The 25,783-nt window shown below is 42.2% G+C and overlaps 2 protein-coding genes across 5 annotated transcripts in view; one reads left to right on the forward strand and one right to left on the reverse strand.

Moving 5' to 3' along the window:
• Positions 1-14,088, reverse strand: part of Polh (DNA polymerase eta) — a 32,002-nt gene extending 17,914 nt beyond the window's left edge. For 2 of the 4 annotated variants that reach the window (XM_055612828.1, XM_055612845.1), the window contains exons 1-5: positions 13,792-14,088; positions 11,158-11,299; positions 10,360-10,494; positions 6,017-6,234; positions 383-552 (exon numbers count right to left, since the gene is read on the reverse strand). In XM_055612828.1, coding sequence (XP_055468803.1) covers positions 383-552; positions 6,017-6,234; positions 10,360-10,494; positions 11,158-11,294 — 660 coding nt within the window. In that variant the 5' untranslated portion in view covers positions 11,295-11,299; positions 13,792-14,088. Of the gene's footprint in view, positions 1-382; positions 553-6,016; positions 6,235-10,359; positions 10,495-11,157; positions 11,300-13,791 lie in introns of those variants that run through there. The other 2 variants (XM_055612837.1, XM_055612853.1) reach the window with 2 other exon arrangements.
• A 135-nt stretch (positions 14,089-14,223) lies between these two features.
• The window catches only part of Xpo5 (exportin 5), a 36,932-nt gene continuing 25,372 nt past the window's right edge, over positions 14,224-25,783 (forward strand). Inside the window, exons 1-8 of the mRNA XM_055612866.1 lie at positions 14,224-14,471; positions 16,200-16,321; positions 17,775-17,847; positions 19,800-19,937; positions 20,082-20,264; positions 22,913-22,939; positions 23,290-23,475; positions 24,092-24,168. Of these exons, the coding sequence (XP_055468841.1) occupies positions 14,367-14,471; positions 16,200-16,321; positions 17,775-17,847; positions 19,800-19,937; positions 20,082-20,264; positions 22,913-22,939; positions 23,290-23,475; positions 24,092-24,168 (911 nt within the window). The 5' untranslated portion in view covers positions 14,224-14,366. The remainder of the gene's footprint in view (positions 14,472-16,199; positions 16,322-17,774; positions 17,848-19,799; positions 19,938-20,081; positions 20,265-22,912; positions 22,940-23,289; positions 23,476-24,091; positions 24,169-25,783) is intronic.

Raw genomic sequence — 25,783 nt, forward strand, 5'->3', positions numbered from 1 at the left:
CAAACTTGCAACTATTTTAAAAACATTTATGTTATATGTGGTGTTTTGCCTGGGTGTATGTGCCTGTACATGCGCAGCATGCGGTGCATGAGTGCCCTCAGAGGCTAAAGGAAATGCTGGGTCCCCTGGAACTACAGTTCCAAAAAGCTGTGAGCCACCATGTGGGTGGCAGGACTTGAACTCTGGTCCTCTGGAAGAACAGCCAGTGTGCTGAACCCCTGTGCCCTCTCTCCAGTCCCTATCTTTTTCATGCTTCCACCTCCCAACTGGAAGCAGTACCACACGTGGCCCTCAACATGAAGTTTAAATATCCACGAATATCCTTGCTGTACTTTACTAAAAATATAGATGCTTCTCTTTGAAGCCTACAGTATGCCTTCACCTTATTGTGTGAAATTCCAGCTGAACACTGAAAACCAGTCTTCCTCTCTATGGCTGCTCTCATTTCTTCCACAATCACCGCTCCCACCGTCAAATGTAGGTCTGGAGAGGTAGAATCATCAATCTGAAGAGAACCAAGCCATTGAAGTAAGCCTTGTTTTCGAACATCCTCTGAAAAAAAAAGTTGAGATCACATTTTGACATTTTTTGTTTGTTGTTTTTTGTGACAGGGTTTCTCTGTGTAGCCTTAGTTGTCCTGGAATTCACTCTGTAGACTAGGCTGGCCTTGACCTTACAGAGATTCACCTGCCTCTGCCTCCTCAGTGCAAGGATTAAAGGCATGCACCACCACCACCTCCTGGCTCACATTTTTTTAAGTTAGTTATTTTCAGTCATTAATCATGTAACATTTGCTCAAGGGCAGACTGCATATATTATAATGTGTGGCATTAGAACTTACTGTATAGTGAGTTCTATGAACTATATTTTATCCCAGCCAGCACAGTGATAGAGTCACCCAGTGGCACATTTCCCACATAGAACCTCGACATTAAGCACCACATGACTATGTTTACCATTGTTGTTTTAACAAAACCTCAACAATCTGATTATGCAAATAAAGACTCAGGAGCTAGATGCTGGGGTGAAAGTCTGCTAGCTCAGAGAGGCATAGAAAGCACCCAGCTGACTCTTCTCAGCCAACATCCCAGAAGAAAATCATCCAAACATCTTCCTTCAAACTGAATATCCCTCCCTTCTATTTCCTGTGTGTATGTGTCTCTCTCTCCATCCTCCTGACTTTTTTTTTTATTTTTTTAACAAGCCTAATGTCACTTCCTGTCAACTGGTTGCTTGCCCCACCTCTTGACCCATGGTTGACTTTATTTATCCTGTTTACAATATTCAAGCAGAAAGCTCTTGGATTAAAGGTGTGTGTTAGTGCTGAGTCTACCCACAACTAATAACAGTTTTTCCCCAGTAAATAACCTCAGGGTTCACAGTGTAATCAAATATCCTGCAACATAATTCAGTGCAAAGCTGGTTTGATTTCAAGTTCTTTAGATACATAGTTTTATTATAAAATTTTTTATTTGTCAGTGTATGCCACGTGTGGGTACACCTGGAAGCCAAAAGGAGGTTTGGATGCTTTGGAGCTGGAGTTGCAGGTGGTTGTGAGTCTCACAATGTGAATTCTAGGAACCAAACTGGGGTTCCTCTAGAATAACAAGTGCCTTTAATCACTAAGCCATCTCTCCAGCTCCATTTTATTTATGACTGTTGTAGGATATTTGATCCCGTTGTGAACCCCCTCCCACACCTTTAATCCAAGAGCTTTCTATGTCAGATTTAATAAAGTTAACCCTAGGTCAAGAGGCAGAGCAAGAAACCAGCTGACAGGGATTAAGCAGTAAGGAGGGGCATTGAGTTGAAGGGTATTTAAGACAGCATGGAGAAGGAGACGTTTTCAGCTCTTTAGTTCCTTGGCCTTTAGCTCTTTGGCTTTTTCCTTCTGGGTTGTCAGATGAGCTAGCAAGCTTTTGTTTTTCATCTTCTTAGCTCTTTTCTTCCAGATGTGAGTTTAGTAGGAAGGTCACCTGGGTGCCTCTCTGAGCTAGCAGATTTTCACCCCAGCATCTGGCTCCTGAATCTTCATAGGTAAAATCAAACAATTTAGGATTTTCTTTCATTATAACAACATCTGATCACATTTACTTTGTTTTGCCTGCATGTGGGTCAAAGGGATCAAACCCAGGTTAGGCCTGGTGGGCCTTTTTACCTGCTGAGACAGCTCACCAGCCCTAGATACATGGTTTAGAAGACCAATCACATTCAAATATACCAATTCCAGCAGCCTTAGTTTCAGCTTCAGTTAAAACATAGAGTGATGGGCTGGAGAGATGGCTCGGTGGTTAAGAGCGGTATCTGTTCTTCCAGAGGTCCTGAGTTCAATTCCCATCCACCACATGGTGGCTCACAACCATCTATAGTGTGACCAGATGCCCTCTTCTGACATGGAGGTGTATGTGCAGCTAAAGCATTCATATACATAAAAGTAAATGACAAACATTTTAAAAAAATGTATAGTGACAATATGTAGCAAATATTTTATGTTAACGAACATTCACAAATAACGATTTATTGATTTTTGCAATGTTGAGGCTGGAGACCATGGCTCAAACATGCTAGATACAGGTTCTACCATTGATCTATATTCCCAGCCCGTTAGCAATAATTTGAAAGCATGTTCCCTCAAATGTTCTTCTTTAAACTTCCTGGTTTTTGTTGTTGCTGTTGTTTTGTTTTTTTAAGACAGGGTTTCTCTGTGTAGCCCTGGCTGTCCTGGCCTCGCTTTGTTAGACCAGGCTGGCCTTGAACTAACAGAGACTGGTCTGCCTCTGCATCTCAAGTGCTAGGATTAAAGGAGTGTGCCAGAACTGCACGGGCCTTACACTTCCTCTTGAACGCTGTCCCTCCTGAGAAAATGCTCAGACTTGTTGGGGATGCTTGACGGTATAGTGCACAGCTATAATGCAGCACGAGAAGGCACGGGCCAGCAGTCCAGCTCTCCAGCTCTCCAGCTCTCAGCTCAGAAAACGTGGAATTTACTCAAGCTTCAACTTCTACATAGACACATATTTACATTATTTTAGAGAATGATTCCATCTGAGTAGTTTAAAATCCAATCAAAAACATCTCTACAACTCAACTTAGGGCTCTTCTTTTTTTTTCAAAGATTTATTTATTTATTTATTTATTTATTTATTCATTCATTCATTCTTTATTATGTATATAGTGTTCTGCCTCCATGCACACCTGCACACCAGAACTCATTATAGATGGTTGTGAGCCACCATGTGGTTGCTGGGAATTGAACTCAGGACCTCTGGAAGAACAGCCAGTGCTCTTAACCTCTGAGCCATCTCTCCAACCCCCACGGGCTATTCATGATAGTGAACTTAACAATCATTCACAAATTCACCGTTGTGAAATGGAATAAAACATTAGATAGCAAAGAAAATGGATACACAGGAAATACAGACATCTGGGCTAAAGAGGCAGTAATGAAATAGGTATAGTGCAAGAAAATATACTCAGAGTATCTGGGAGTAGTAAAAGTCCAAACACCATACACAGAGAAGATGGGTCAAACAAGCATGCAGAAGGAACATTTGCCAGCCACCAATGACGCCACTTCTTTCCACTGCTGCATGTCTTCTTCCTCCAGCACCTAACAAGGCAAGTGAGCAAGTTTCTCCTTTCTCTATACTTCGCCCCTTGGTGAACACCAGTCCTCTGGTTCAACTTGATTACATGCATCTTTATCTCTAACCCTAAGCTCACTTTATGGATGCTCTTTACTGCCACCACCAGATGATAACTCCTCATGTTTATCATTCAAACTGGGGATGGGCGTGGTGGCACATGCCTTTGGTACCGGCACTCAGGAGGCATTGGCAGGCTCGTTACACAGAGAAACCCTGGCTCCAAAAACCAGGGGTAAAAAAATTAAATATAACTAAAATCAAATGTATCTTCTTTCTCAAAGGTTCTGTCTCCTAACACTGTCTGTTCTTAATAAAAGCTTAGAATTTAAGTAACGTTAGCTTTTTTCTTTCATTTGCTACTGTGTAGTCAGTCAACAAAGACTACTTCAAAATTATTTTCCATATTACTTTAACTCATCTGGCTTTACCCACATTTTATTTCTTACTTAAACCACTTTAAGTCTTAAAAAAATTGTTTGTGAGGCTGGAGAGATGGCTCCTAACTGGGAGCACTGGCTGCTCTTCCTGGTTCAATTCCCAGCACCCACATGGTAGCTCACACCTGTAATTACTGAGTTTTCTGAACTGAATTACTGAATTTCTGAATTTCTGAAACCCTCACACAGACATACATACAGGCAAAACACCAATGAACACACAAAAAAAAAAGAAAAATTGTTTTCAATTCTGTATATACTTGTAACTTTTAATTATGTGTATCTGTGTTAAGACTGTGCAGGTGAGCGTAGGTGTTCTCAAGAGGCTAGAAGAGGGCATCAGATCCTTTGAAGCTGGAGTTACATGTGCCTGATGGTGTTGGGAGCCAAATGCAGGTCTCCTGACTACTGAGCCATCTCTCTAGTACCCCCTCAATTTAAAAAAAAATGTATTTATTTTATAGGTTAGGGGAAAGGGTATTCACCAAGGCACACACATCAAAGAACAATTTTCAGGAGCCAGTTCTTTCCTTTCACAATGCAGGGATTCAACTCAGGTCATCAGGCAGTAAGTGCCTTTCATTGCTGTGGCGGTTTGAATGAGATTGGCCCCCATAAGCTCATATATTTGAATACTTGGTCTCCAGTTGGTGCAAATGTTTAGAATGAATTAAGAGGTATGTCCCTGGGGACAGGCTTTGAGATTAGCTCTCTCCTTCATGGTGGTTGTCCAACATATAAGCTCTCAGCAACTGTTCCAGCATCATGACTGGCTGTTGATTGCTCTTCACAATGGTTATGGACTCGCCCACTAGAATGAAGCCCAATAATCTCTTTCTTCTATAAAGAGCCTTGGTCATGGTATCTGCACAGTAATAGAAAAAGTAAGACACCCACAAAATAATATTATGGGCCCAACCACCTCAGACTCTTCTCACTTGGTTTGAAGATGTACTCAAGAGAACAAGCATTTGCTAGTACACTGGAGGCCCTGCGTTTGTCTCCAGTGCAAAACAAAAGCCTCAAACTCATGTGGTAGCACAAGCTTGTAATCCTAGTAATTCCAATGCTGGGAGAGAAGGGTAGAGAATTTGAGGCCATCCTGGGCAACACAGAAAGAAGGGAGGGGAAGCTGTGATCAGGAGGTAAAGTAAATAATTTAATTAATTTCAAAAAGAAAGAAAGAAAGAACCTGGTTGCAGTGGTGTATGTCTGTAATCCCAGCACTCAGGGAGGTAGAGACAGGCAGATCTTTCTGTGAGTTCAAGGCCAGCCAAGACTCTACAGAGTGAGTCTTGGCTACACAGAGAAACCCTGTCTTGGAGAAAACAAAACAACCAAGAAGAAAAAATTACTCTTTTGAGAAGAAATTTTAAATTAGTCAACTCCCTACTCCTAAGGCCTCCATTTTAAAAGATCATTCTGGTGCTGAAGAGATGGCTCAGCAGTTAAGAGCCCTGGCTGCTCTTCCAGAAGACCCAGGTTTAATTCCCAACAACTACATAGCAGTTCACAACTCTTAGTAACTCCAATCCCAGGGGATCCAATACCTTTTTTGGGCCTCCTCAGGCACTTATACACATGTGGTACAAAGACATACAGGCAGGCAAAACATAAAAAATAAACAAAAAATGAAAAGCTAAATGACAATAATATAAACTACAGATGAAGGAAGTAGTCAGTCTCCGACCTTCCATTGATAACAGTAAACAGCCTCAGTTTTATATCTAAAGAGATATTTCCTTTCATATAAATTTCACAGCTTCTCATCATGCAAATATCCAGAAAGATGAGAGGCTTTGTATATCCCTTCATGATACATACAGGTGGTAATTTCAATTTCCTTTCAATCATTCTAAAAAGAATCCGCGTAACTACACAAAGCAGGTTCCAAAGGCAGGAAGCAAAAGTAACGAGATGTTTTGCAAGTACCTTTCTGAACGCTCTCGGCTCCTTCTGCAGGGCCTCGGGGCAACCCTTCGATGTAAGTGCTTGGCAACAAGTCTGCTGAAATAGGCTGACCTTGGAACTTTTGGAGTCTTTCTTGCACGGCACTGGTCAGATCTATATAAGCCTCATCGATGCTGGCACGTTCAATCACAGCAAAATGAGACATTATCTCCATCACTTCAACACTAGCTTCCCGGTACCTAAGTATAAATATCATACATGCAGGCCATAAGCGGATACAACCTTGTGACTGTCAGCCTCATAATGAACAAGAATATCCATAATCAAGAAACAAGTGGCTTCACAAAGACGTGATAATTACTTAACTGAAGGGAACAATGGATAGGTGGATAAGCAATAGAAACAAGGAAAAGAAAGAATGCTAGGAAAGCTTTTTCATGCAATGCTAGCGCCATACCAAGTTAAAAAGCATGCAGGACCCCTCTAAAAAGGAGAGAAAGCCTAGCACTATGAAACATTCTATGTTCACTTACCCCTTTACGACTTACACAACTGAATCTTTTGCTTTAGAGTCTATCTTCAAACAAGACACAACTTACAGAGAACATGACACTCATCAGACCAGATCTTTCTTACGACAGCAACTTCACTACAAATTAATAAATTGACTATGGACCTCAATTTCAGTCAATAGTGTTTGGCTAACATAAGACAATCACTTTGGCTATACTATCATTCAAATTATGAAGACAAGTGCCTAGAATGTGATCACACTTCTGTGCAGGTGGGCTACCTTCTTTAAGGGAATACCATCTCATCATAGATCTATTTAAAACATGGGATAGTGTTCTGTCAACGACAAAAACTAGGGTCATCTGGGAAAAGAAAAACTCAGCTGAGAAAATGCCTTCATCAGATTGTCCTGTAGACAAGTATGTGAGGCATTTTTTGATTGATTGCTGTGGGAAGGCCCAGATCAGAGGGCAGTGCTATTTCTGGGAAGGTATCCCAGGCTGTATTAAAAAAAACACAACAACCTGTATATAGACTGAGTATATTTATGTATACACAGATACACACATGCATATATATATACATACATATAAAACAACAACTAAAGAAAAAGAGGCCATGAATTTGAAAACAGGGCAGGGTTATACAAGGGAGATTTGGAAGGAAAAAAAGAGAAAAATAATGCAATTATAATCTCAAAAACTTATTTAAAAAGAAAGATGGACTATGTGGTTTGTTTTGTTTTGTTTTTCAAGACAGAAACTCTCTGTGCAGACTTGGCTGTCCTGGACTCACTTTGTAGACTGGCCTCGAACACACAGAGATCCACCTGCTCCTGCCTCCCAGAGTGCACCCGGCTGAACTGCATGATCTTTACGTCAAACAAACCCCTTCCTCTCTAAGTTGTTTTTGGTCAGTGTTTCGTCACAACAATAGAAAGCAAACTGAGACAAACTATAAATGGCTTTTCTAGCCATATAGCTAGTTTTTCTATAACAATCTGAATATTTTCTTTACTTTGGTTTGAATTTGCTATATAATTTAAAGTTCTTTTTGTTATATTTTTCATAAAAATGGAAATATTTGCATGTCTTTAGTTAGATACTCTATAATTACTGTTCCAAAATGTCATCAAATGAGAATTATAGACTATTTGACTTTTCTCTTACAATCTGTATTTGCATTAGGACAAAAAGCCTCAAAGGACACAAACCACAACAACAAATAGTGTGTAATACACTCATACAGAAAGCTGGAAAAGGACATTCGATTGTAGTTGCTGGTTTGTCTTTATAGCCTCTCAGGCATGTTATTCTATTTTGAAGGACATCTGAAAAACTATATTGCACGTGTTTTTGCAAGTAGTATACATGGTGGTTTGAATAGGAATGGCTCTCATAAACTAATGTGCTTGAATGATTGGCACATAGGGAATGGCACTATTAGGAGTTGTGGCCTTGTTGGAATAAATGTGGCAGTTGGAAGAAAGGTGTAGAGCTCTCGGCTCCTCCTCCTCCTCCATGTCTGCCTGCATGCTGGTTATCCAAGACAGTGTTCCTCTATATAGCCTTGGCTGTTCTGAAACTAGCTTTGCACACTAGGGTGACCTTGAACTCACAGAGTTCCACCTGCTTCTGTCTACTGCTCAGCAAGCTATTAATCTTTTGTCAATTGTATCTTTAGACTTCCAGTTCACAGGTCAATTCAGAAATATTTAAAGTCCCAAGTCAAAGCCTGATGCCTATAGCATACCATACAATATAGTGTACTGTGAGAATGCAGATAGATACTAGAGTCTGAAAAGAATAGATGTAAATCTCCAGTTTTCCATTCAACTGTATGATCTTAAACTACTTAAACTCTGAGCTGGGGATATAGCTCAGTTGGTAGAATATTTGCTAAGCATACATGAATCTAGGCATTCTGACATCCTCACACAGACATGCATGCAGACAAAATACCAATGCACATGAAATAAAAAAAGGAGGAAAAAAAAAAAAGAAAACAGAAAGTGGCCCCTGTCCTTCCAACCTGGGCACAGCAAAATGGATCCCACAAAGAAGGTGGCAAGAAGCAGGGCGGTGCTGCCAACCACATTCACAGGCACATTTATGAAGTGGGCTTCAAGAAGCACACCCCTCAGGCAAAGAAATCTGTAAATTTCCTTTGAAGGAGATGGGACTTTAGATGTGTACACCAGGCTCAATAATGCTGTGTGGGCCAGAGGAGTAAGGAATGCTCCACACCCTATCCCTGTATGCTTGTCCAGAAAACGTAATGAGGATTCACCAGTCAAGCTCTACACACTGGTAACTTATGCCTGTTACCACATTAAAAAATCTAGTCAATGTGGGTGAGAACTAACCTGCTGAATGGCAAATGCAGTTGCAGAACCGAAAAAAGAAAAAAAAAAAAAAAAAGAAAAATGACAGTGATCTCCTTTGAGTTTATTTAATTCTTTCTCTCCCTACCTCCTCCTCCACTGTAACAATCCTAGATATCCCACTAACAAGTCAGTTTGACTCACCCTTCCCTGGAAAAACCATTAATTTTACAGTCATTTAAGTTACTTATGTCAAGTGCTCTTCGCCAAAGCCAACTCTGCAGAGTGTCCCCCACTTACAGATTTGCATTTTATGTGTCTGGTATCCACATAGGCCACAAAAGGTCTTTGGATTCCCAGGAACTAGAGTTAAAGACAGTTGTGGTCAACTATAGGGGTGCTAGGAAGTGAACCTGGGTCCTCTGGAAGAGCAACAAGAGCTTTTAAATTACTGAGCCATCTCTCTAGCTTCTGTGTAACTTATATTTTTTTTTAATGCCTTTATGATGTTTGTGCATGTAGGTGCACATGCATGCATGCATATGTATGGAGGTCAGAGGACAACTTCTGGGAGTTGGTTCTCTCCTGCCACCACCTTTACTCACTGAACCATCTCACCAGCCCAGTACAGGCTTTAATACAACAAGTGTTCTTTCCATCTATCTATCTATCTATCCATCCATCCATCCATCCATCCATCTATCTAATGTGTCATAAGACAACTGGCAGGAGTTGCTTCTCCCTCTCCACCATATGGGTTCCAGGTATAAACACCTGCTGAACCATCTCACCAACCCCATAATAACTAATTAAAAAGAAAAAAGATTTAGCTACACAGCAGTGGCACATGCATTCAATCCTAGCACTCAGGAGGCAGAGGCAGGCAGATCTCTGAGTTCAAGACCAGCCTGGTCTACAGAGCAAGTTCCAGGACAGCCAGGGCTACATACCCTGTCTCAAAAAACAAAACAAAAAGCCAAAAAAGATTTTATTTATTTTTAAAATTATGTGAATGGGGAAGGGTATAATATGTGTACCTGAGTACAAATGTCCTCAGAAGCCAGAGGCATCAGATCCCTCTATTGCTGGGGTTATAAGCAGTTTAAATGCCCAGTGTGGATGCTGGGAACCTTAGGTCCTCTGCAAGAACAGTATCTGCTCTTAAATATTGGACCATTTTTCATCTCTCCATAATAACTGATTTTTAAACAAGGAAAATAAGTGGTTCCTTAAAGGCAAGAACTATTACAGGCAATAATAAAACTGTTACTACTGAAGTACACATAAAGTATTTAACTCAGACACAAGACGCTGACAGACGTTTTCACATTAGTTTACGAAAGTTTATTGAGCACCCTGCAAGGAGCGAACGAACAGACCAGCAGTAATAAGTATCACCTGTACCTCTTTTTTTTTTAAATGTGTTCCTTGTTATTAAACCTAGGAGCTCACGAATGCTAGCCACACTCCCATACCCACAAAACGCTTCCCAACTCCTCTATGTTCTTTTATAATGTTTTTGGCTTACTTGGTGAGGTTAGCTTTCCCACGGGACTCACGAACTTGTGCCAGGAGAAGGTCTGGACATAACTTCTTAGCATCATCTGCCCACATATTTCTAGTGACCCCAAATGCACGAGCTTCATAACTCACTGCAATGATTCTAACGTTAGGGGGGAGAAAAGGAAACAAAACCAAACATATTACATGATGCTACTATTCAATACCAGACACAGCAGTTCAAAAATCTCAAGAACAAGACCTAGAACAGCACCAATGAGTTTCCATAGATTAAAATACTAGTGGGGTCTGGGGTGATGGTTAAGGGTTGAGAGCACTGGTTCGTTAGATTCCCAGAACACACATGGTAATTTACAACCATCTGTAATTCCAGTTCCTATAAATCTGACGCCCTCTTTTGGCCTCTGTGGGTACCTTATCAGGTGGTACAGAGACATACATGGGGACAAAACACTCATGCACATAAAAATAGTTTTAAACTACTAGGGGGACTGGAGAGATGACTCAGTTAAGTGCCAGCCACACAAGCAAGCAGATCTGAGTGCGGATCCCCAGACCCGCAGAAAAAGCCGGGGCCAGCAGTATGCCTTTCCTCCCAGGTCTGGGAAGGCAGAGATGGGCTGATCCCTGGAGTTTGCTGGCCAACCAGCCTAGCACAATCAGAGAGCTTCAGGTTTAATGAAAGACTCTCAAGACATAAAGTAGAGAGAAACTGAAGAAGACCTTCAATATTAACCTCCAATTCCACCCACACACCCACCCCAAAAAATATACTAATAGCCAGTTTTAACACAATGATACATACCCACCACCTTTCCATGTTTTGTACTGTACAACTGCACAAGGTTTATTCCTCAAATGAGGATTTTGCCGCTGTTCCACTTGGACAAAAAAACAATCCATATCTACAAGAGCAACCACTCGATCCTGTCCAGGAGCCATTATTTCTGGAAGATATTTAATAAACGGAAAAATAATTTAAAATAAAAAATCCCCATTGCATTTGTACCAGGTGTAGTAGTACACATCTTTGATCTCAGCACCCAGGAGGGAGAGGCAGGCAGATCTTTCAGTTCTACATAGTAAGACCCTGTCTCAAAACACTAACAACTATATTTCTACATTCTAATTGATAAGCTACAACAATAGAAGCATGGAAACCAAGAAGAATAAAAGGCATTTTCGTCTTCTGTTGACAGAATAAACTAGTACAATTTTATGAAGGTAGTGAGTATTTACAGCTTTAAATATAGTTTCACTTGGCTCAGATTCTGATCTTCCTGCATCTGTCTCAAGTGATGGGATTACAAGCATGCATCATTCCAAGTGCCTACATGTGGGCTGGAGAAGTGGCTCCAAAGTTAAGAGCGCTGACTGCTTTTCCAGAGGTCCTGAGTTCAATTCCCAGCAACCACATGGTGGCTCACAGCCATCTATAATGAAATCGGGTGCCCTCTTCTGGCGTGCAGGCAGAACACTGCCTATGTAATAAATAAACAAATCTTAAAAAAACAAGTGACTCTGTGTGTGTGTGTCTATATATAAAGACATAAGTCATATACAAATACTAAATATGGCATTTTACATAAAAGACCCAAGCGTCTGCAGACTTCAGGAAGGGTATAATGTGAATTTGGAAGGACAATAAATATCTACAACATCATAGCATTTATGCAAAATTGAGGATCTCCTTGTATAACCCTAAATACCCTTTAACTTATTATGTAGACTGGGCTAGCTTCAAACTCACAGATCCAACTGCCTCTGCTTCCTGAGTGCTGGGACTAGACATTTGTGCCACCACAACTTTCATCATGCAAATTTTTTATTCTGAAATAATTTTTTATGCATCTGGATGTAGAGCATGGTGCCGCTACTCACATCCATTCAAGAGGCTAAGACAAGAGGATTTTAAGTTCAAGTTCAGCCTAGACTACATAGAAAGTCAGAAAAAGAAAATAAAGAGGATAACCTAATACTGTGTATATACTTTGTTTCTCTGCAGATTTTCAATAACTAAGCATTAATAGATCCTCCCTGTGACAACTATTTTTGTGATGTTCAGGGATTTTCTATTTTTACAGTTTCTTTGTTTTAAAGAGCAGTTCTACCCCCGACCCCTTTTAAAAACAGAATGTCATGTAGCCCAAAGCAGTCTCAAAACTTGGTCTGTAGCCAAGGATGAGCTTGAATTCTTTGGTCCCCCTGCCAAATGCTGAGATTATAGGTACATACCACCACGGTCATGCATCTTTTTTTTTTTTTTTTTTTTTTTCAAGACAGGGTTTCTCTGTGTAGCCTTGGCTATCCTGGACTTGGTTTACAGACCAGGCTGGCCTTGAACTGGAATCACAGGCGAGCATCACCATGCCTGACTGGCATCGTGATTTTTTTAAAGGTTCTCAAGACAGCTCTAATACGCAGAAGCTTTGCATACGAATGGCCTATCATAAATAAGAATTTCACAGAAACACAGGAAGTTGATGCTTTAAATACAAGAAACAGGTTATACAGATGAGTGAGCTAGCGTCCAACTGTATCCTTAAAAGATTTTTTCAAAAGAACATTCACGGTGAAAATAGTGCCAACCAACTACAACTACAAAGCTGCGACATTAATGTAAAGAAAACAAAATGATTAAGAAAAATTTGAATGTTCAAGGCATTAACTCCTTACAAATACAACTAATTACTCACCTAAGACAAAGCGCTCTTAAGTTAAAAAAACAAAAGAGCAAAACCCTTAAGTCAGGCAGGCATCCTTTTCCTGTAATACTGAAACAGATAATGCCAGAAAATGGCAAATGTGTTGCCACAATCAATACACGGTAAGTATATTCGATATAAATTTCGCAGGTAAAACTGGAAGCTGTGATTTAAGGGCAGCAAACATTTTACTAAGTGGAAAAAAAAAACACCTCATAAAACATGAAGGATAACAGATAATGGAGCTGTTCAGCCCTTCGATTGATGTGTTCCTTTTGTATTTAAAGTATGTATTGTTGATAAATGAACACAGTGCCAAAACTCTGTTTCAGAGAGGATTGCATAAATTTGGGTTTGGCTTTTTCCCCCTTTTTGGTTTTGTTTTGTGATGCAAGGTCTCACGTTATAGCTCAGCCAGGCTTCAAACCTGAAGCAATCCTCCTGCCTCAGCCTCCCAGACGCATAGTGGGATGCCTTTTTAAAACATCTCAGTTCATCCCATTCTGTACAAAACACGTTTGGGGCCGGTCGTGTAGTAACACGCTCAAGAAAATATGTGCGGGTGAAGAGGAAGGTGTAAAAGCTACAAGAAAATGATCCTTTCTACAAGAGAACCCTCCTTGGCGAGAATCTCAGGGCCTGCTCTCCCAGGAAACATGCTTTCGTTTCGGCCCAGTGCACCCCGAGTCACTCCAAGAAAAACTAACAGCCAAGACTCCAAGAAGCAATCTTACAGGGCGATCCCGAGCCGCGTTTTCCTCTTCTTACCGCGGCGACGGACACCTGTCAAAACTGTCAAGAGCGACGCGGCGGACTCCGGGCTGAGCCCACCCGCAGGAAGATGACAGCGTCTAGATGAACTCGTCGACTTCCCAGGAGCAGGTCAGTGGACTCCGAGAGAGACTTACTGCCTGTGATGACGGAGACCAGCTTGGGATCCCTAGGATCCTGGCCGTCACAGCCTGAAGGGTTTGCACCCAACAGCAGGCTCGGAGATAAGAACTTCAGCCCCGCGCGCGCTGCGGGGAACGGTTGACGCGCCTGCGCATCGCGGAACTTCCGCCCCCCGCCCCGCCCCGCCCGGCGCGTCGGCCTCACTGAGCCTCCACTTCCGCGCGCGCACGCGCAGTCGCGGCCCCGGCGCGTGCGCAGCGCTGGGTTCTTCCTAGCTCCAGCCTCTGGTACTCACGCTCCTCCTCCTGTTCCCCACCCCCAGCCCGCCGCGGCCCGGTATCAACGTGTGGTCCCGCCAGGGGAGCCGTGCGTACCTCGTGCTCCTGGGACGGCGGTGGTGTTCCCGGCTCTAGCCATGGAGATGGAACAAGTGAACGCGCTCTGCGAGGAGCTAGTGAAAGCGGTGATGGTCATCATGGACCCCAGCTCCACCCAGCGCTACCGGCTGGAAGCCCTCAAGGTAGCTGGGGTCCTGGCGCCCTGGGCCTGCCCCGAAACCCCTATCCCAGGCTTCCCCCATGGCCTCTCCAAACTCAGGCCGTCTCCCGCCCTTGCGGCCCTTGGACCTCCCACTCCTGGAGGGGAGGGGAGCTTCTAATCGCGGCCCTCACCGCTTCCCACTTGGATCTTCTCTTGCTTGCGTGCCTGTCTTTGCATCGCACGTTAGGGTCCCTAAGTGCTGCCCATTCCCTAGCCGCTTCTCAGTGACCCTTCTGCCCACTCCTCACTTCTTTTCACTCTATACCCCAACGCGATCTCCACCAGCGCAGGCTGCGGCGGCTCTGACGCCCGAGGAAGCCCCACATTCTCTGGCGTTCGGGGAGCGCACGTGCAAATTCCTCTCCCAGTGCCACCCTCATTCCTCCCTCCTGATCCGTTCCTTGTTCGTGCTTATTGCAGATTCCCGAGTGTCCATTTTCTTACATCCTTAACATGCCTCTGTCTCTTTCGAGTCTCGGGCATCTTTCGGCTGATTTGTAACACTCCTTCCATGTTTACAGCTGTGAGATTCTTCGTCTATTTTTGCGCAAAGATGAGCTTTACCACTGGCTTTGCATTTTCACAAGGGCACTTTGGTTTCCTGGAAGTAGTTTTCTTGAGTCCCAGGTGCTCTGCCCCGGGGTCTAGCTCAAGTTTTGCTAATAGCTGCAACAGAGCTTCTTCCCCATTAGAGTGAGCACCAACGTAGATGTTTGGGACCAGACAATTGTGTGCTCTTTGTTTTGGTTTAGTTCGGTTTGATTCGAAACAGGGTTTCTCTGTGTGTAGCCCTGGTTGTCTTGGAACCTCCTTTCTACACCAGGCTGGCCTCACAGAGAATCTGCCTGCCTCTGCCTCCCAAGTGCCGGGTTTAAAAGTTTGTGCCACCACGCCCAGCATTCTTTCTGTTTCTAATTGTGAGTTTTACATAGACAACGGAAATGGAATTCCACGATGGTCTTGAATAGGCCTGTGGCCTAAACTCAACTGATAGACAGATTTGCTTGTTTACTATTTTTTCCTTTGACCTGTAGTTTTAAAGCTAATTCTGGGGCTTGACAGCCACCTGTATGGGTAGCTCTCTAACAGCTTTTCACCCTTTTAGAGCCATTTTATTTTTAGTGTTAACATAACTACTATCAAAATGGAGAGTATCAGTAATACTAATCTAAATTTTGCAACTTAAAAATGGAGCTAAAAGGACAGGCCTGGTGGTACAGGCATGTAATCCCTGCTTCTGGGGTGATTCAAAAGAAACTTAGTGAGACCCTTTCTCAAAAAATAAAGGGAAAGGCCTAGGGAGATGGCAGAGAGAGTTGAGTACTTGTTATTATGGCTGGTGCCATAGTCCAGGTGTAAGAGAAGAAGAGATGAGCAAACTTCTGAGTTTGCTGGCTAGACAGTCTAAGCAAATCAGGTTCAAGGTTCTCAAAACCACAAAGAGAAAAAGACATCCATCTTCAGTCTCTGGCTTCCATTTGCCTGTGCAGCTATATCATACATGAACACATACATGAAAACACTGCATACATACTCTAAAGAGATAAAGCTGAGGATATGGTTTAGTGATATCATGCTTGCCTTACACATGAAGGTTCATTTCCCAGTAACACACACACATAATCAGTTAAGATTGGAATTTTCTTGGGATTTTTAGTCTTCATTCTGTCATGCTTCCCCATGGAAATACTAACTTTTCTTCTTTTAGTTTTGTGAAGAGTTTAAGGAAAAGTGCCCTATATGTGTTCCATGTGGCTTGAAGTTGGCTGAAAAAACACAAATTGCTATCGTCAGACATTTTGGCCTTCAGATCCTGGAACATGTTGTCAAGTAAGGAACTCTGGACACTGAAGTCTGTTGAAGAGAACAACTTCTTAACCCTTTTATGACCTACACAGCTGCTTTTCCAGTGACTAGAAAGAACAGAATGATCGCTAACACATGACCAGAACTCAGGATTTTTATTCTTGCTCCAGTTAAGTCATCTATGTAAAGTGTGTTGTAAATGTTAAGTATTCGACAAGCCAAGCATAGTGGCTCCCATCTCTAATGCTTAGCACAGAGTGAAGCAGGAAGATTGCTAGGAGCTCAGGTCCTTCTAGGCTACTTAATTCTAGTGTAGTGGGTTACAGAGTGAAACATTGTCCCAGGAAACCAAATCTTAAAAACAAACAAAACTTTTTTTGTTTGTTTTTGAGAAGTAGCTATGTTGTTGTAGATAGCCAGGTGGATATTTGCCTTTGGAGTATCAACAGAATTAAGGAGAAGAGCTGATTGGTGACATGAATCATGTAAATGCTAAATAATGCACAAAAATATATACAAAACTTCTCAAGAATTTTCCTGTTGTTACTGTTCTGGTTTAATGTGGACGATTTTGTCCATTCTCTTAAGAGTGTACCATCAGACCTAGAATTTTTAACTAGTTTTATGTGTATAAGTGCTTTGCCTCCCTCCCTGTATGTGCACCATGTACAGTCCTAATGCCCACAGAAGCCAGAAGAAGGTATTGGATCCCCTGAAACTGGAGTTACAGATGGTGATGAACTGCCATGTAGGTGCTGGGACTTAGGTCCTCTGCAAGAGCAGTAAGTGCTTGCTCTTAACCGCTGAGCCATCTTTCCAGCACCAAGAATGTTTTTAATGTTTTATTATTTTAAATTAACATGTGCTTGTGTGTGCAGATACACGGATATATGATTCTCCTAGAGCTTACAGGTTTTTACATGCTGCCCAACATGAGTGCTGGTAACCAAACTCAGGTCGTCCTAACCACTGAGACATCTCTCCAGCCTCAGAAAGTATAATTTCCCTTTTTTAAAAAAACTTTTTAAGTAATTAATTAATTTTGGTTTTGTAGATTTGGCTTAGTTTTGTTTTTTTTTTTTAAGATTTATTTATTATGTGTACAGTGTTCTGTCTGCATACAGTGTACACCTGCCAGAAGACACCAGATCTCAAAATAGATGGTTATGAGCTACCATGTGGTAGTAGAGAATTGAACTCAGGAGGAGCAGCCAGTGCTTTTAATCTTTGAGACCAAGTCTAAGTGTAGCCTTGACTGTCCTGGAATTTACAATTCAATTTAAGCTGGCCTTGAACTCGCAGAGATCTGCCTGTCTCTGCCTCCAGAGTGCTAGGATAAAAGCTGAGCCACCACACCTGGCCAAAAGTATAATTTCTTAGTGAAACTTCTAGCATAGTGTAAAGCAGGAAACAGATACTCTCTTTTGAAGAAAAGACTTGTGATGTGGTTTTGTTGATTTTCTGTTTTGTTGGTCAGGTTTCGCTGGAACAGCATGTCTCGATTGGAGAAGGTCTATCTGAAGAACAGTGTCATGGAGCTGATTGCAAATGTGAGCAAAGGGTTATTGGGAAATATGTGCTCTTAGACATCTCTGTAAAAGGTCATGGTTTCTACATAGGTCAGACAGTGTGGAGATTAAAGAGAGACCAGAGGAGATTAAAGATGCTCAGAAATGAATGAATAAGATTCTTAGATAAAGCCAGATGAGGTGTCACACGGGAGGCAGAGGTGGGCAGATCTCAGTGAGTTTGAGGCCAGGCTGGTCTACATAATGATACATAGAGAGACTCCGCCTGAAAACAAACAAAAAATATGATTCTTAGGTGTAAATTAGATGATTGCAACACTATTCACTTTGAATCTTTTTTTCCTTTATCTAATCCGAATTACCGTGATCCACGTGATGAAAATCATGGAATGGATTAGTTTCAACCGTAATAAGACTTCAGATGTGCTAAAAATCAATGGCCTTTTTACATTAATTTTGATAGTCTCACTATATAATTCTGGATGGTCTCAAACTATCCTTCCTTTGCCTACCAAGTGTTAGGATTCAAAGTGTGCTCTACCATGCCTGGTCACCCTTTCCTTTTTTTGGAACAGGACTTTATTCTGTAGTTCATACTGTCTTCATGTGACAGCAGTCCTCCTTTCAGCCTCCTGCATGCTGGGATTGCAGGCATCGACCACCATACCTGTCTTTTCATGTCTTTCATAACAAAGGGTATGAAAGGGAGATCCCTGCATATTTAGTCTCTGCTTCTTGAGACGGTGTCTCATGAAGGCCAAGGTAGCTTCATCTTACTATGTAGCTGAGAACAAACTCGAATATCTGACCCTCTTGGGTGCAGGAACAAACAACCTGGTATTGTGCTACTTTTAATAGGAAAGTGATGCTTTGCCATCACTTTAGTTACGAATTAGTTTAGCTAGTTAAAACTTGTAATTTACTAGTCCTAAGTTGATTAGCAGTGATGGATCACCAGTTTTAAAGTTTAAATTCTTGGAGGACGGTGATGGTTTATCCTTCTGTTTCAATATTAGAACTGCTGGTACTGTAGTGTTGCTTAATGCCCTTGAGGTTTATCAGTTTCCCAGGACATACCTTTTTTCTGTATTCCACCCTGGCCTTCAAAAACAAAGCAGTATGAAAGTCTCTTCAGTTTGTGAACAAGAGCAGCAATGTTTTCCTGGCTCTGTGTCAGCCATTTATTAGCTGTTGGAACCTTCATTTATATTTTAGGTGAGAACAATGATCAGTGAGAATGCAGGACAAGTGACTCAGACATGGAGAACAGGTTTAGGTTCAAAAGAGGCCTGATGATCAGGGTTGTACTTTAAAAAAATTTTTTTCAACTACATTTATGTGGAGGGTTGGGTGTGTTGTGGGTGCTGAGGCGTGTGTTGGGAGGTCAGAAGACAGCTTGAAGGAATCAATTCTCTCCTTTCACCATATGGTTCTGGGGTTAGAACTGAGGTTGTCAGCCTTGGGACCAAGTGCTTTTACTCATTGCATCCCTGCAACCCACCTCACCCCATTTTTTTTGAAGCAAGGTTTTATGTAGCTCAGGATGGCCTCAAACTTGATATGTAGCAGAGGATGACACTTCCTCATTTCTTCATTGTGTGTACACACACACACACACACACACGGGCATAGCACAGGCCGCTGTCGAAGGTTAGAAGGCAACTTTCAAAAGTCAGTTCTCTCTTTCTACCACGGGTTCCAGGAGTTGACTCAGGCCACTAGACTTATTTAACCTGTTGAGCCATCTCACTGGCGCAGAGGATGACTTTGGAGATCCTCCTACCTCCACTTCCTCTGTATGGGATTACGGGTGTGTGCTACCATACACAGTTCATGTCCTACTAGGGCTCAAACCCAAGGCCCCAGCCTATATTGTGCAAACTGCACTACATTCCAAGTCTAAGTTTTGTGTTTTTGTAGCCCAGTGTTCATGCCTAGAAAGCAGGTCTTCATAATCTCTCATTCTTTTTCAGGGAACACTGAATATTTTGGAGGAGGAGAACCACATTAAAGATGTTCTGTCTAGAATTGTGGTGGAAATGATCAAACGAGAATGGCCACAGCACTGGCCTGATATGCTGATGGAGTTGGACACTCTCTCCAGGCAAGGGGTATGGAGTACATATGTGCTGGCTGCATGTGCTTATGTTAGAACAGACTTAAAGAGGTCATGGTTTTATCAGTAGTAGGTTGTCTGTTGGCATATGTACAGAACAACATGCTTTCGCTTAACCAGCTTCTTTCTATTGGCCTAGGAAACACAGAGGGAATTAGTGATGTTCATCCTTTTGCGACTGGCAGAGGATGTTGTGACCTTTCAGACACTCCCCACTCAAAGAAGAAGGGACATTCAGCAAACATTAACGCAGAACATGGAAAGAATCCTTAATTTTCTGCTCAATACACTTCAGGAAAATGTAAACAAGTACCAGCAAATGGTATGGATTCCCACCCTATAACCTCCTGTCTTCCTTCTCCCAAGCTGGAAATTGCAACCTGCTTATATGCTAAGCAAGCACTCTGCGGTGAACCTCTACCTTCAGCACGCTACTTTTTGTTTTGAGTAAAGGTCTCACTAAGTTGCCAAGAATGTTCTTGACCCTATTCGGTATCCAAGCGGGCCATGAACTTGTGATCCTTCCTGCCTTAGCCTCCTAAGTAGCTGGGATTACAGATCAGTGTGTACAGCAAAGGTCCTGTCTTTGATCTGAATTTGTTTTGTATTGTTCTTGTGAAAATGTCTTAAATGGGGAAAATTAGTGTTTTGATTCAGGAGAAAAGGCCACCTGACACGCAAAATTTCTAGGAAATGAGAGAAATTAAACCTGTTTTCTCAGATATTCAGCTCAGTGAGTTTACATGTCAGTTCCTTTCAAAATAAGGACATTCTTTTAAAAATAGTGTAAAAGCCAGGCATGGTGGCATATACCTTTATTCCTAGTACATAGGAAGCAGAGGCAAGCAGATCTCTGGAGTTCTAGGCCAGCCTAGTCTACTAGTGAGTTTCAGGTTAACTGGGGTATCCAGTGAGACTTTATCTCCAAGAACTAACAGAAGCATAAAAGTGCAGGTCACTGTGTGTTATTAAAACTCTCCAGGGGCCAGTGTGGCTCAGTAGCTAAGAGCACTGGCAGTGCTTACCAAATACCCAGGTTTGATTCCTAGCACCCACATGACGTCTCACAGCCGTCTGTAATCTAGTCCCAGAGGCTCTGGCTCGGATACCCACTTCTGGCCTCTTCAAGAACCAGATATACACTTGTTTCTCAAACATACATGCCGGCAAAATCTCCATACACATAAATTAATTAAATAACAGCAGCAGAAACATTCTAGATTTATAATGAGTTACAGTAATGTGGTAAATCATGGTGTTCTTTTGGTCCCTAACCTTTTGCAGTGTAAATCACTGTGTGTTGTGTGATAATATGTTTTTCTTAGAGGGGCTTTCTGTCTGTAGAAAAGGGTGAACAGATGCTGTCTCTCCCATGGTTATCATTTCTAGAAACCATTTTTCAGAAGAACGCATTTGAAAGCTAATCCTGGAGTTTGGGAGTTGGCTCATAAGTACAGAGTGCTGAGGACTTGTGTTTCCATTCCAGCACCCACATGGCAGTTCATAACTGTAACTCCCATCTTCAAGGGACCTGACACCCTCTTTTGTCCTCCATTGGCACCCCCCCCTCCCACACACACATACACACACATTCACATGAATGGAATAAAAATCTTTTAAAAAGAAAAAGTTAGCATGGCATGGTGGTGCCCACCTTTAATCCCAGGAGGCAAAGGCAAATGGATCTTTGTGAGTTTTTAGGCTAGCCTGGTTGACAAAGCAGGTTCTAGGACAGCCAGAGCTGTTAAACAAAGAAACACTGTCCTGAAAAAGCCAAGGCGAGGGGGGCAGGGGGAAGGAAAGTTAATTCTAATGGGTGCAGCTAATCATCCCATAATCAGAACACATCCCTCAACTCAAAATACAAACACTGCTGAGGGCCAAAAACTTTAATCTAGCACTGTATTAAAAACTTATTTCACAAAGTAGAATGAAGTAAGATGTGGGTTTGTTTGTTTGCTCCTTTAAAAAAAAAAAAAAAACTAGATCCTAATGCAAATGATAGCCAAAAGGCCCATAAGCAGTTGGGAGCGGGAAGAAATTGTAGTGAATAACCACATAGGCTGGGTGTATGCTCGCCCACACTTTATATGTTACTTGATCCTCAGAGCTTCAGAGAGTAGAGATCTTGTCTCGAAGAAGTAGTTGAAGTAGACTTCACACTCATTTTTTTCTCACAATACCTTTCCAATATTTTTTCAAAGGAAAGCATTAAAAACTTGGGGCTGGAGAGATGGCTTATTGGTTAAGAGCACTGTCTGTGCTTCCAGAGCACCTAGATTCAAGTACCAGCACCTACCCGATAGCCCACAGCCACCTGAAACTTCAGCCCCAGGGGATCTCATGCCTTCTTCTGGCCCCCGAAGGAACCAGGCGTGTATGTGCTATTAAGACACACACATGCAGGCAAAATACCCATAAGCTTAAAATTAAAAAACCATAGAAAAAAAAAAAGCATGGAAAGAAGGCATTTGCATTAAAAGCCTGTGTGTACATATTGTAATATTGTGATGCATTTCTGTAAGGCTGAGGCAGGAACCATTATTTAATATGTGCGCATTTACTAATCTGGCACACAGGGACTACTGCAATTATACTTCGGCAGCCACAAACTTTATTCACGAGTTTCTGTAAGCTGTTTTCCGGGCAGTCTCTTGTTTGCCAATGTTAAACTTTATTTACGAGTTTTGTTTCCGTAAACTGTTCTCCGAGCAGTCTCTCGTTTGCCAATGTTAAAAGTTGCTTGTACTTGTTCTCTCAGCACTTGGGAGGCTGAGGCAGGAGATGCTATCAGGTTGAGGCTAACCTGGGGTATGTAGTGAATTCTAGGCACAGCAGAGCTGCACAGGAAGAGCTTGTCTGAAAATACACCAAAAAAGTTGGATCCCTGTTAGACCATCATCATTCCAGGCCCTTAATTAGAGGGTAGAAATTTCTCATTAAAACCTCGGGTTCTTCCTTTTCTTTCAGAAAACTGATGCTTCTAAGGAGGCAGAGGTAAGAGAACTGTGTGGAACTGAACTTCCTAAAGGCTCAGGTATGGATAGAATTACCTCACGGCCTCCGCCTTGGGGGGATTTTCTGTTTCTTCACTTAGCTGGGGGGTTGGCAACGATGGGTGGGACTCCTTGAAAGAAGATGAAGTGGCCATACTTGACAGTATGTCCTTACTGACAGTGCTAAGAAAGGGTTGTCTATCAGGAAACAAACTTGAGCTCCCTGTCAGTAATTATAATATAGGGAAACTTCTTTTGAAAAAATCATTTTTATTTTAGAACTTGAAAATGTAAGTTTGACTGAAGCCTTAGTTCTGTCAGTACCTCATAATCAACAGTGATTTCACACAGGCTCAAGCAAACTGTCGAGTAAGCATCGCAACCCTGAACACTCTAGCAGGCTACATTGACTGGGTGTCTTTGAACCACATCACTGCTGAAAACTGTAAACTCATGGAGACCCTGTGCCTCCTTCTCAATGAGCAAGAGCTGCAGTTGGGAGCCTCTGAGTGTCTGCTCATTGCAGTCAGCAGAAAAGTAAGTAACCACTTTGCATTAGTGTCCACGTGACTTGTGGAAGAAAAAGTTTATTTTGGTTTATGGTTCCAGGAAAATGTAGGTTCGTCATGGCAGTAGCCCTGGTGTGAGGAGTAGGAAACAGAGAACTAGAAGCTAGGAGAGGCTGTATATTCCGGGAAGCTCCCGATCCCATACAAAGCAAGCCCGTACCTCCTAAAGGCTCCAGGCCTTCCCCAGGCAGCACCACCAAGATACCTGCGCTCATGGAGTACATTCCCATTCAAACCACCATATAGTAAACCCATTCTCTGCCTTCGGCTGTGTTTCCTCTGTTTAAAGTTTGATTTTATCCCTTGAGCCCAACTTACTTGCTGCTTCGTTTAGACAGAAGTTTGCAACATTGAAATGTTGGACTCATTGGCATAATAGATGGAAATTTATTAAACTTACTAACCTCCTGGTCCTTGAAAGAGCCATGATTTTTGTACTTAGAGTAGTATTAAAGTTTAAAGTTCACTATGATGTCAGCTAGAGGTATAGAAGGTATCAGTACCATGAGGGGCTTTTTTGGTGGGGGGGGGTAGGGGGTTGTACTGTAGTATGTATGACCATATTTTCCTAATATTGGGTCCAGGGCAAGTTGGATGACCGGAAGCGTTTGATGATCTTATTTGGAGATGTCGCTATGCATTATATTCTCTCTGCTGCACAGTGAGTCTTTGCCTTTCAGTACATTGTGGGGTTTTGATGGTTTGTTTTGTTTCATTTTATTTTGTGTATAGAAGTTGGTGTATGTATGTTTATGTGTATGGTGTGTGTGTAAGCTGGTATCAGCTGTCTTCCTTTATTGCTGTGCACCTTGTTTATTTGAGCCAGCTTTTCAGTGCACCTGGAGTCACCGATTGACTGGACTAGCTGGCCAATAAGCACTTTTACCTGCTTGTTTTCATCCCGCTACACTAGGGCTACCAGCACACACTCGACTTTTACAGAGGTGCACAAGAGTCAACTTCAGTTCCTCATACAGGGGCAAAAACTATTGGTGCAGTCCCTCAAGCCCTTAGTTTAGGTGTGGGCTTTTTGCTTACTTTCATACAAAAGATTGAATGTGAGGCTTTGTGCATGCTGAGAAAACACTGTACCACTAATCAGCCCACGTAGTACGACAGTATGGTTTTATTTCTTTAATAATTTTAATTTTTATTGAGAAAAGCTCTTTTTCATATAGTTTTTGTTGGTTATTAATATTATTAATTTTAATTTTTCTTTTTTATAATAGTTACAGTTTATTCACTTTGTATCCTGGCTGTAGCCCCTTCCCTATTCCCTCCTAATCCACCCACCCTCCTTCTCTCATCTCCTCCCATGCCCCTCTCCAAGTCCACTGATAGGGGAGGTTCTCCTCCCCTTCCATCTGACCCTAGCCTATCTGATTATTAATATTTAATATTAATTTATCTTTTAGTTAAACAGCGGTTATTCCTAAACCAGCTGTATACCCAAATCACCACACAGAGACTAGGACTTAATTAACCTAGAGCACAATGCTGGACAATAATTACTCCATCCTAACCCTCCAAGCCTACATAACCTCCTCCATTCAAATTTCCCACATTATAAATGTTATGTTGTGCAGGCAGTTCAACTGGCCTTTCCTTAGGGACCTTCAGGGTCCTGACAACATCCTATGTCGGTACCTACATCCTGTGACATCATCTGGGCCAGGTACATAGTGACCTGTCGGCCACTCCCCGCTTCCTTTTGCTCTCTTACACTTTTGCTCTTTTCTCCCCTCTCTGTCAGGGCGCCCCCCCATTCCCATCTCTCTCTCTCTCTCTCTCTCTCTCTCTCTCTCTCTCCATCTCTCTATCTCTGTCCAATAAACCTCATTGGATTTAAGATTGGTTGTGCGCATGGCATTTTTATCTAAATCCTAACATTTGGTGCCGAAACCCCAGGAAGGGCTCTTCTAGGAAATACTAACACTACTTGCTTTTTAGTCGTATCTTAGGTTTAGTTGGTTCATCTCTCCTGCTGTTTCCAAGACCTCTCCTCCCAGCTCTCTCTCAGACCCTCTCCCACTCACTACTTTCTCCTCCCCTCCAGACCAGGATGTCCCACCCTATTCTCAACATTGCTCAGCATTGGCTGGTTGTTTTATTGACAATACAGAGAACAAATGGTGGCATGTTTACACAAACGTGAGACAGGTGATGCTTAGAATAAAACAATGCAATGTCCAGATGGAAACTAGATAGTGGGGTAAAGAAACCAGCATTTGAATGAACAAGGGTAAATTGTATACATTCCACTAGAACATTATACC

Source organism: Psammomys obesus, unplaced genomic scaffold (assembly GCF_907164565.1).
Source record: "Psammomys obesus unplaced genomic scaffold, mPsaObe1.curated_primary_1811, whole genome shotgun sequence".
Lineage (NCBI taxonomy): Eukaryota > Metazoa > Chordata > Mammalia > Rodentia > Muridae > Psammomys > Psammomys obesus.